The sequence below is a fragment of the Lygodium microphyllum genome, chromosome 27, assembly GCF_053477565.2.
Source record: "Lygodium microphyllum isolate KBCC chromosome 27, Lygodium_microphyllum_v1.1.10, whole genome shotgun sequence".
Taxonomy (NCBI): Eukaryota; Viridiplantae; Streptophyta; class Polypodiopsida; order Schizaeales; family Lygodiaceae; genus Lygodium; species Lygodium microphyllum.
Window position 1 is genome coordinate 86,637,237 of NC_141161.1, and position 11,878 is coordinate 86,649,114.

An 11,878-nucleotide genomic window follows, 5' to 3' on the forward strand; every position below is an offset into this window, starting at 1 on the left:
GACCTGAGTTAAACTGATCCCATATGGTTGAGAAGTTAGAATCAACTGCATACATTTTGGATAAATTCGTGAACTCCTTATGGTAAACAGTTGTGATTGTATTCACTCGAGGTCACCGTGATAGAGCATCTACTACCACATTCTTAGTTCAGATGTGTGAAGGATTTGAAAGTGAAACATAGATAAGAAATTTGCCCAACGCATCTGTTTCTCTAAGAGCTTCTTTTGAGTGAGGAAGTATCTTAGACTTTGGTGATTTGTTTTAATAACAAAATGTGTACCAAGTAAATAGTGTTTCCATACTTGAAGAGGATGTACCACTACCATAAGCTCTTTTTCATATACTAGAGCATGTAGCTCTTGATCCTTGAGGTGTCGGCTCTCAAATGCTACTACATGATGCTCTTGGTTAAGCACATCTCCAATGCAATCCCTAGAAGCATCGCATTGAACTTCAAAAGGTTTTTGAAGATCCAGAACTATGAGAAGTGGTTCTTGAGTCACAAGAAACTTAATTCTTTCAAAGGCTTGTAGTTGCCTTAATCCCCTAGCAAAAAGGCATTCGCTTCTTAGTAAGGTCAAGTAGAGGAGATGCAACATAGGAAAAACCTCGTATGAACCTCCTATAGTATGAACATAGGCCCAAGAAACTTCTAACTTCATGTATAGAAGTAGGTGTAGGGCATTCAACAATGACTCGAATCTTCTCATGATCCATTCTCACCAGATTGTAAGAAATAATATGGCCAAAGTAATGAGTTTTCGAAAGGAAAACTCACTCTTCTTAGCATTGACCTGTAGTTTATGCTTACAAAGCTCTTGAAAAACAATAGATAGATGTTTTCTATGCTCTTCTTTAGACCATGAAAATATTAGAATGTCATAAAAAAGACACATGTGAACTTTGAGTGAGGTCTAAAAATTCTCTCCATCATTTGATTGAATGTGACAAGTGCATTAGTCAAACCAAATGGCATGACTAAGAACTTGTATAGGCCAAACATTGTACGAAAAGCTGTCTTATGAACATCTTTAGGTGCTATCCGTATTTGGTGATAGCCGCTCTTGAGATCAATGCGACAAAATATACTAGCCCTTTGTAACTTACCCAAGATATCATCTATCCTTGGGATAGAAAAATGATTCTTGATTGTGATCTTGTTCAAAGATTTATAGTCTATGCACATACAAAAAGAAGTGTCTTTCTTTTGAACAAGTAAGATTGGAGAGCACTATGGAGAAGAGCTAGGTTGAACTAACCCTTTTTCCAATAGTTCGTTTACTTATTTTAGAATCTCCTCTTGTTGACTTGCACTTACTTGATAAGGCGGTTGGTTAGGTGGTGAATTGCATGGGATAAGATCAATTGTGTGATCTTTCGAGTGCTTAGGAGGTAACTCTCCTAGGAGTGAATCACCAAAACAATTTTCATATTGTTTAACAAAATCATGTATGGTGGCTTGATCAATTAAAGAGAGGGATTCTTTTAAAGTCTGAGACTTAGAAGCATTAGTTGGTATTGTGTTTTCATTAGAGGCAGCAAGTGCCCTTGAATCATTAGCTTCTTTTGACTCTCTCACAAAAATCATGTATATAGAAACCCTTGAATTGAAATGCAAGGGTCTTCTTAAAAAAATCGAGAAGAGGTCTAATCTTGTAATGCCAAGGCATACCTAAGATAACATCATAGTTACCAATGGGTGCAAGTAGGTCTAATCTTGTAATGCCAAGGCATACCTAAGATAACATCACAGTTACCAATGGGTGCAAGTAGAAAAGATTGTTGGTCTTGGTAATCCCCAATTCTAAGATTCAACTTCCCCTAGAGAGGAGTAGAATTGGTTGTAAGTCCTTCAAATGCCGAACATGATCCAATTGGTGTTCCCAATCGATCCAGTGGAATTTATAGCCTTTCAACAGTATCTGCTCTGACATAAAATTATATGTGGACCTTGGATCAAAGAGTATCAAAACTTGTTGATTGTTGAGTGTCCCCCGACCCTTTAAGAGTTGTCTCTTCTTCTCATTTGAATGAGTGTTAGCTTACACATCTGGAATAGAATTTGAGGATAGTGGAGGAGGATCTTTAAATACATTTGCTTCCTTCCTTTTGTGAGGACAATCAGGCTTCATATGCCCTAACTCACCACAAAGAAAGCACCTTTCTTCCTCTTTGTACTTTTGTATATCAGAGGTTGAGAGATACTTGCGCTTCTTATTACCCTCTAACTTTGAATATTGGCCATGGGTAGAGGTATGTCTTCTTCGATTAGTCCTGTCTCTTGGTTGATCATAGAGCTGCTCTTGTCTAGCTCTATAAGAACTCATCTCCAACTTTTGAGATGTACCAGGTGTATGCAAACTTTTAGCTATGATGGCAGACTCCATCATGTGAGATAATGTTTCATGTGGATATACCTTCATGGTTCTATGTAAATGAGGGAGTAGGCCAGCTTCAAACTTCCTTTTCTTCTCTTTATTGTTGATCTCCATGAAAGGAGTAACCTTGAGAAGAGGATCAAAACTTGTCCACATAGCTAGTGACGTTCTCACGCTCTTCTGGCCTAGCCAATCCCACTCCTTCTTGACATCATTCTCAAAATCAGGAGGCAAGAACTGAGCGGAAAACTTCTTCTTGAACTTTTCCCAAGTTGTAGGTTTCTGTCCCTCCAAAATGAGAGTCAACCACCAATTGCTAGTGGTGTCTTTCAAGTGCATGCCTACATGCCCGAGCTTGGACTTTTCTAAGAAATTACCATTAGAAAAAGCAACTTCAAATTGCCTAACAAAGGATAACACCTTAGCAGGTTCTCTCTTACCAAAGTAAGAGTCAAACTTTATGTCCTTATTCCCAAACTTGGAAGTCTTAGTCTTCTTAAGCTTGCTCCTCTTATGGTCCCTCTTTGTCCGTTTGCCGATTGCATGAGACTTAGAACCAAGAGAGTAGGAATTTAAAGATGATGAGGAGGAGGATGAACTTGAGCAATCAGGGGAGTAGCTGGTTGTTGAGGGAGATGACTTCCTCCTTATCCGCCTCACTCGAGGTGAGGTATTTTTACTCTTCTTGACTCGAGAGTCCTTCTTCCTTCTAGGAAGCTTCTCAGCAATTGGATTCTTTGCATCTTTACCATCAATTGGTGCAATGGTGTTTTCTCCAGTACCATCTTTTTGAGGATCTAGTCCTTCACATTTAGCTTCTTTCCTTGCTCTTAAGCTATTAATCAATTGATGTACTTTGGAAATCTCCAACAAGCTACAATACTTTGTCAATTGAGCTTGTAATTGCTCACTTGTAGGCACTTCATCAATTGCTATCTTTACCTTCTTCTTGCAAGGATCGCCTTTACTTTGAGAAAAGCAAAGAGACCTGCTCCGATACTACTGTTATAAGATCCAAGATACACACTTGACCTTCTTATATAATTTAAAGATATATGGTGAATATTATGCTGGCGTAGAGAGAGAACAATGAGAAAAAAGAAATATGTAGAGTGAAAGAGAGAGAGATAGAGAGATTGAAAATACACTAGGGACAAGAAGATGGGCCAGTCCTCCCCTTTAAGGAGTTATATTATTGACAAGGAGAAAGCTCCTCCGTTACACATAAACCGGTTCTTAACTTGTAGATCTTGGGAACAAGATCACAGTTCCTTGCACAATATACAATCTTGCATAACTTGGAAGTTGGCACCTTTTGATCCTTCTTGAGTCTCTCCTACATAATATGTGCAGGGATCCCCTCTTGGAGCTTGATTTCAGCAAAGCTTCCACAGCACTTGCACAACTTGAGGGTTGACGAGCTTGAAATTACACAGATCCTTGCATGGTACACAACCGGCGAGCACTTGCACAACTCGAAAGTTGGCTCCTTTGATCTTCTTGATTTCTCTTCTTCTCTCTTACACAATATGTGTAGGGCTCTCTTCTTGGTGCTTGATTTTAGCGGAGCTTCTGCAACACTTTGTGAGACTTGAATTGCCTTCTCTCCTCCTCTTGCATGTATACAAAGTGATGCTTCCTTCACCTCCTCCACACCCAAGGAGAGCCTCCCTTTTATAGGCTCCAAGAGCTTTTCTTCTTGGAGAGAGACTTGAGTGCCAAGATTGGAAAGGTTGATCTTCATGCAAGATGTGGCTATTCTAGGACCTACTACATAGCACCAATTTTGGAATATTTCTTTGTGAGTTGCTCGGATGGAAAAATGTCCAACACAAAAGTTGTAGATCTCTCTGTTTCTGATAATTGCATAGGGCCGTTTTTAGAGATCGACTTTCTATCCCAAGACATTTAAAAAATGGATTCACCATGTCTATTTAAAAAAAAAAAACTTTTTAGACTCTATTCTTAACTTATGGTCTATGCAACCATCTTGAGCCATAGATAAGGAGAGTTCATTAGATTGCCTTGGGCCTCAACCGTAAGATTGACTTCCACACAAAAGCTTATGTCATCTTAGACCTTAGAAAGAGAAAATCACTTCTCTCCTGACTTCTAGAGGATCACGTCTCTCGTCTTTCTTAGAGAGAGAATTATCTCTCTCGTTTTTCTTAGTGAAAGAATTACTTCTCTCTTTAATTCATTAAGAGAGAAAAGACCCTAAACCTTGACTTGTAAGGGAGAGGATGACCCCAAAAGAATGTAATGCTCATTACACACAAGTAAACGTTCCTAGGTGTCCCCAGATGCACACATAAATATATATACACAATGCTAATGCACTTCCTCTTCTTAGAACTCAATCCATCTTCATTTATGTGTAACTCCTTGGTTCTTGTGTACACTCTTACACTTGGCAAACACTTCCTTCCCCCTTCATAACTTGTACTGCCTGTACCAGATATCCTCGCAGTGCTGTGATCACACTAGTCTCTAAATGGTCTCATGACCATGCTAGATCATCATCAAAACTTAAAGAAAAGCGAGTCATTAATTTATTGACATAAATTTACTAAATAGAGAATGCATAATAATCAATCAATTCAGTAACAGAGGGAGTGAATCCTCTCGAGGCTTCTACTCTTCCATGCAAGCATCAAACACCCAACAATTTTTTGTGCCTACATATTTAAACATGTGCATGGAGGATTCAAACAAAAACTATGTAAGTATATGGTAATGGTTAACATATGTGATTGCATTTGGGAGACTGCCCATTAGAAGGCAAATTGCATACTTTGGCAAATGATTGTAAAATTCTAAACAATTGCGCTCTTGCCTTGCTCTTGTGAAGCATGCAGCAAGATATGGCTACAAACCCTTCAACATTTATTCATATGCAATTAAATGGCAACTCTTGATGTAAATTCAAAAAAAAGTGAGCATCAAAGAAACATTGCCAAGGACAATCCACAAAGTACTACATCCTTTTAAAAATACCAAGCAAGCAACAAATGTCCACAAATATCAACATGACAACTTTTGTTCAGTTTAATGTTGCATATCAAACCTAAAGAGCATTTTCATTCATAAATTTCAATTGCAAGCATATAACAATTGGACAAGAAAGCACTCATTGCAAATGCCTCAAAGACTTGCACCATGTTTGAATAGTGGAGGGAATGGTAAGTATAATTCTTTTCTTTGATGCTATAAACAAGTCATAGAGATTCAATCCATGGCAAATAACCTGTTCCTACAACTCTAATCTCGTGTATTCTAAGGATGCTAGAACATGTGATTTGCAAATCTAAATCAAGGTTAGCATTGTGGTAATCTAGCAATTGTTGCATAAGGCTAGGATCCACACGTTGATTCATTTATATTGTCAATCATCAACCACTACATGTACAAGTCAACAGTAGCGTAGCAAAAACAATGTATAATTAAAGTTATTGCTAGATGGGATGGTCTATAGGAAATTTGTATGATCTACATAGTGGTTTTGTTGCAATTGTGATGAAATATGTGTTCCATATGTGATGGAGGGGTGTGCGAGATCTTTGATGTAGCCAAAGGGAGAGGGTGTTTGAAAAAAATTCTTCTTAAAATGTGATGCTTTTTGATGCATGCATGATCTTGGATGTGGCTAAACTGATTGGAGGGTGTGTTAACCATATGACATGAGTGGTAACAATTTTGTTTGATGAACCCTAAATTGCCATGGCCACTATTGGTGTGGCAGAATTCATGATTTTGCAAGAAATTAGAATTGTGTTTAGGGTTGTCGAGGGCTCTTAGAGGGGCTAATTTGCAATCTAAATCAAGGCATGGAGGGCACCCCTTTTGAATCGTTGCTTAGATGCTACTTATTTTTGGCACTCCAACAATAGCTGACTACAGTAACATGCATGGCCACCATGGACCCTGATGTAGGTGCTTTGACACGCCATGCAGACAGTCTAGGGCATGGTATAGACCCAACCAGTGGTGTGATAAAGAGATGGAGATGGTCATGAGAGAGGGACAAAGAGATGGCGAGCGTGATCCATATATTCTAGGAGCAACCACAAAATCTACAGCACAAACACAAAAAAAACAGAAGGGTAGTACATGTGATAGATGCAAGGCCATTGATCATGCAGGAGCTATGGACACCCATGTCATAAATGAACGTGAGCGACAGTAGGCGTGGTGGAAGGCCGCACTTCAAGCGCCTCTAGCAGTAGCGGTTGATGCAACCTTTGTGAGCTCACACACACACTCACTCTGAGAGCCTGAGAGAGAGAGAGAGAGAGAGAGAGAGAGAGAGAGAGAGAGAGAGAGAGAGAGAGAGAGAGAGAGAGACACACACACACACACACACACACACACACACACTCTCTCTCTCTCTCTCTCTCTCTCTCTCTCTCTTGGTGCGAGCAACTATGACGTCTGTGCAAGAGGAGGTTTGGGGGGGGGGGGAAGGGAGCTCTTCCTTTTCAAAAGTGGAGTTAATGGCCACTTGGCAGCCAAGTGGCCTAGGCAAATGTAAGTAGCACAAAAAATGGTGCTACTTCAAGGACTGTGCCAAGTCACGGATTTGGCAGGAGTAGGTCCACATCCCATGCCCATGTAGTAGTCGACTTGATTGCGTCAACTACACCTATGTGACCCAAACATGGGGTACTTTGTTAACTGGTCAAGTGGTGATGACATGTGTCTATAGGAGCTATCAATAGAGTCATTGCTTCAAGCATGCTAGTCCAGTTAGAAGGTCACATCATGCACTAAGAATGGTGGGACCTATCTCATCCTAACCTGCATGTGGCTGCCACATTGTCTCCCTCATCCATAGTTTGCCAACATTAATCAATGACCTACATGCGGCGTGATTCCAACTACTCAGGAGTCATCCATCATTAATAACAACAACAACAACAACAACAACAACAACAAATAAACAAAAGGAAATGGACTATCCATCATTAACAACAACAACAACAACAAAATAAACAAAAGGAAATGGACTGTCGCTGTGACTGGTTAACTCGGATTGCTAGAGGCAATCCGTGCTGCTCGGAAGCTAATGAATGATGTTTGGATTCGGAGAGAAGGGTCGCCGCACCACATAGATCATGTCCTTTTGGCGATGGCGGCTGGCTCAGAAAACCAGGGGGCTTCCAAAGAGGACGCCTATTGCTGACAAGGAGGAGACCCAGGGAGACCTCGGCCTGCGTCCATACCCTGCCTTGTTAAGCTTGGACCAGGTAATTCTTCTTCTTGATGAACAGCATGTCACGACCTTCTCCCTGGCTTCGCTACTCAGATACTACGGCCTCGCTAAGGCTCTCCGCCATGGCCAGTGCCTCCACACTGTCCTCCACGCCCGGCACCTCGACCAGGATCCCTTCCTCGGCTTCTGCCTTGTCGAGATGTATGGCAGCTGCGGATGCATCCCCTACGCACGGCTCGCTTTTGAGGGCATGCCGAACCCGTCCGTGTACTCATGGAACCTCCTCATCAGGACGCTCGGCAAGAGTGGATTCTTGGCGGAGGCGAAATGCACCTTTGACAGGACCCCAGATCGTGATCTCGTAACATGGAACACTCTTATTGCAACATTGGCCCAGAATGGGCATGGTATCGAGGCTCTGAATCTCTTTCACAGAATGAAGAGGGAAGGTTTTTGTCCGGATAGGATCACCTTTGTGTCCGCTCTCGATGCATGCGTGATTGCTTCTGATGTTCTGGAAGGGCAGGCTATCCATGTTGCGCTTGTTGTCACCGGGTATGAGCATTATGTGACAGTTGGGACAGCCCTGCTGAATATGTATGGCAAAAGTGCATGCCTGCAGGAGGCAAGGAGAGTGTTTGATCTGCTGCCAGATCGAGATGTCATCTGCTGGAATGCTATGATATCTGTATTCGTTCAAAATGGAGATCCTGACAAGGCATTATGTCTTTGTAAAACTGATGAACTCAAGGGTGTCAAGTTGGATAAGATATCTTACATTTCTTGCGTCGACACTTGTTCAAATCTTGAAATTCTAGAAGAAGAGCATCCCTTGGCTTCACCAACTGACAGAAACTTTGGTGCAGCCAAAGCAGCCAGTGCATCGAGGATTTTGCAGGATCCAGACCACGGAAGAGTAGTTCAGTCATCACAGAAAGCAAAGATGTCAGTACTTTCTGAAAACATCCTTGCCAAAGAGGCCCTCCATCTTTACTCTTTAATGCCTTGTGAAGGTGTAAATCCAGATTTAGTTACATTCACAGGTGTCCTTGATGCATGTGCCAGCCTTGCAGCACTAGAAAGTGGACAGGATGTCCATGCAAGCATAGTCTTCTGTAGCTGTGAACACGAAATTGTCATAGGAAACTCTCTTATTAGCATGTATGGAGAGTGTGGCAGTTTGTTTGAAGCCAGGAAAGTGTTTGATAAAATGTGTGACCGAAGCTTAGTGTCATGGACTGCCATGATTACAAGCTATGTCTTACATGGATGTAGTGAAGAAGCTTTACTTTTGTTTCAAAGCATGCTCTCTAATGAGGTTAAGCCAGATGATGTGACCTTTGTTTGTGTTCTTACAGCATGTGGACGGGCTGGTTGGATCGAAGAAGGCAAATACTTATTTGTATGTATGACAAAGTTCCACAATATCCCACATTCTGGGGACCATTATGTGTGCATGATTGATCTTCTTGGGCGTTCTGGGATGCTTGATGATGCAGAACAACTGATTGAGAATGTACCTCTTGAAAAAGTTGGCATGGCATGGCGCTGTTTACTTGCTGCGTGCAGTGTTCATGGTGATGAGGAACGAGGCCTAAGAGCTGCAAGGAAATGTTTTTTGTTTGACCCAAAGAATGAATCTCCATATGTGATGTTATCAAACATGTGTGCAGCAGGTAGATTATGAAGTGGATAATGTTGGTGAAGCTATTTAGAGCTGGTAATTGCTCGATGCAGGAATTAAAAGCATTTGAGAGAAGCCCTTTACAGTCAGTCTGTGCACTGAAAAAGACAAAGTCTACAATGGTAGGTTCTAATGGAAAGACCAAATGATTTCTGGATCACAGAATACATGGGGCCCTTTGAGAAACCAAAACTGTTTATTGTAGGTGTAGAAGAAAGATCATATAGCATCGAATTCATGATTGAATATGATCAAAGTCCTGGTGTCTATTCTCAATGCAAAGGGACACCTACTGCACCCTTGATTTTTGGGAAAAACTACATTGAGTTGAAGGATTCCTGATCGTGACTAGCAACAAACTTGACCTTCCTAAGAAGTCCAGTTCCTGCAACAGGAGTTCTCAAATGGGCTAGAGCCCACATACAAGCTGCAAACAGCAACATTGCAAATGTATACAACCATATGCTTGGCACTGGGGATTGAACCTGCGACTTCATTGTTAAGAGTATGAGGCATAACCACGCAGCTACCATTTAGGTGATAGAGAGAACATGGTTGGTTCTTCAAGTTGTGTCACTGCAATGCTGACATGGTAGTGCCATGTGGAAGAGTGCTGATGTGTAGGCAACATGGCAGTTTGCGCGGTGTTCTTCATGGCATAGCAGTGCCATGTCAGCAGTCTGATGTGGCAGCTAATTTTGAAAGCTGAAATGTTTTCTATCAAAAGTTTTGATAATGAAAAGGAAGCCAGTGCCTGGCTGAAATCATCACCAGGCGGAATGGGGATTTTTTTGAGGTTCCTAGATCTAATTCCTCTTTACATAATATGAAAAGCCTCTCTCAAAGAAGAATTTCGTACTCCCCAAACCTAAACTCTCCAGCATCCAGCAAGGAGCAACATTTCCTACCATTTACAAGTCTCTTGGAGTTACTATATTGTTTACCCTGTATGCCTTTTCAAAATTACAAGGAGATGAAGCTTACTTTCCTAAATGACCCGAAAGTCCCACGAGAAGAAGACTGAAATGACATGGATGGAAATCTAAGCTAGAAATTTAACAGGACATGTGAATAGCACGCCAATCATCTGGAGAAAACTAATACTTTATTTGTATATGTTCCCCACATACCAGCTCGGATCCAAGATAGCCGAGATGTTTTGAGTAATGATGTGTTTTGGATGTATTGCAATTCAGAAAGAGGGAGAGGACTTATTTTTTTGAGCACCGAGTTTTGAGGGGAAGAAAGGCCACAAGAAAATGAAATCGACATTTTGACCTTTGGTGTTTACAACAAGCACCAAGTTGCTTCAGTAGACGGTAAAGTGAATTCTCATTACAAGTACACTACTCGTTGACAAATTGTCTAGAATCACTGTGTCTTCATTTTCTTTAACATGGAGCTAAGGAAAACTTTGATTTAGAGGATTGGTCTTATCCTTAATTGAACATGTGAGCACAATTGTGATTGGACAGGTAAGGATACAATGGAGAAGACCCAACCGCAAGCAAGAATTTTAATGTAAACCATTCACCAAGCAAACTACCTCTTGAGAGTTCCATTCATGATACTACTCCTATAAGCTCTTCATTGGATTTATTAGATTTCCTTGAAGTATTCAAATATAACATTTTACTGAGCATGATTTTTCCAAAGAATCATGCTATTGTATTTTACTTCTAACAACCAACCTTTGGATAAGCCCCCTTTTGAGTCGATGCGAGCAAGTCATGAGTAGTTCAAGTTAATGTGAGCTAAGAATTCACCTAGTTGACCTTACTATTTTCTTGTATCATGGATATATAAAAGAGTGACAAATTTTAAGTTTGTGTTAAAGAACTTGCTTTTATAACACTTTTATATGGTGCTATGTAGTAGAATATTGTATTATAGTAGTATAAGACCATATTATGTAAGACCAAGAGTGCTATGGCAGCATAATCTTGTATGCCACAATACACAAGAAAAAAAACTCGTATTCTTAATTAGTTGTCATAGTCAAGTACTTATTGAATTTATGTCCTTGAATTAATAGATGTTTAGAAATATGAATCAAAGCTAGCCATTGATGAGTAGTTAAAAGTTATGGTGGACCCATGTATTGGGCTAGAAAAAAGATTAGTACATGTTTTTTCGTGTATGACTTGCTTGGGCACATGTGACAAGTACTTAGAATTGTGCGTATACATAAATAGTATTAATGCCTTGAAGTGTAGGCTAGATCTTATATAATAGATAGTTGCAATTGACAATATGGCATGACTATGAAAATTTTGTATAACGTGCATATGAATGTTAAAAGTTTATATATATATATATATATATATAATGTACTTGGAAAGAGCCTTCATAAGATATCCATATTTGGGGTGGGGGTTTCTAAATTTTAGAGGTCCCTAAAATTTAGGAGCCTTGGATTAGCCCAAAGATAATTGTCCTTAAATATAGGGATGATATTTAAAAAATTGAAAGTTTTTATTTTTACTATTTTACTAAATTTGATTATATTTAAGTCTTTATATTTCTTAGTCCAAAAAGAAAAAGCCACAAAGAAGAGATAAATGTTAAGACACTTTCCATACAAATTTCTAAGCAATTATTTC

The 11,878-nt window shown here is 40.1% G+C and overlaps 1 protein-coding gene across 2 annotated transcripts; it reads left to right on the top strand.

Moving 5' to 3' along the window:
• Positions 1-7,346: 7,346 nt before the first annotated feature.
• Positions 7,347-11,015, top strand: LOC148012569 (pentatricopeptide repeat-containing protein At2g13600-like). 2 transcript variants are annotated; one of them, XM_087669592.1, is made up of 2 exons: positions 7,347-10,594; positions 10,751-11,015. In XM_087669592.1, the coding sequence occupies exon 1, from the start codon at positions 7,494-7,496 to the stop codon at positions 9,276-9,278; it is 1,785 nt and encodes a 594-aa protein (XP_087525718.1). In that variant the 5' UTR covers positions 7,347-7,493; the 3' UTR covers positions 9,279-10,594; positions 10,751-11,015. The 2 variants fall into 2 exon arrangements, with proteins under 2 accessions (XP_087525718.1, XP_087525720.1); XM_087669594.1 differs by lacking the exon at positions 10,751-11,015 and having other exon boundaries at positions 7,347-8,536; positions 8,950-9,206.
• The last annotated feature ends 863 nt before the right edge of the window (positions 11,016-11,878 follow it).

Excerpts from the sequence above, each read along its gene's own strand:
- LOC148012569 (XM_087669592.1), top strand. The coding sequence starts at position 7,494 with ATGTCCTTTTGGCGATGGCGGCTGGCTCAGAAAACCAGGGGGCTTCCA.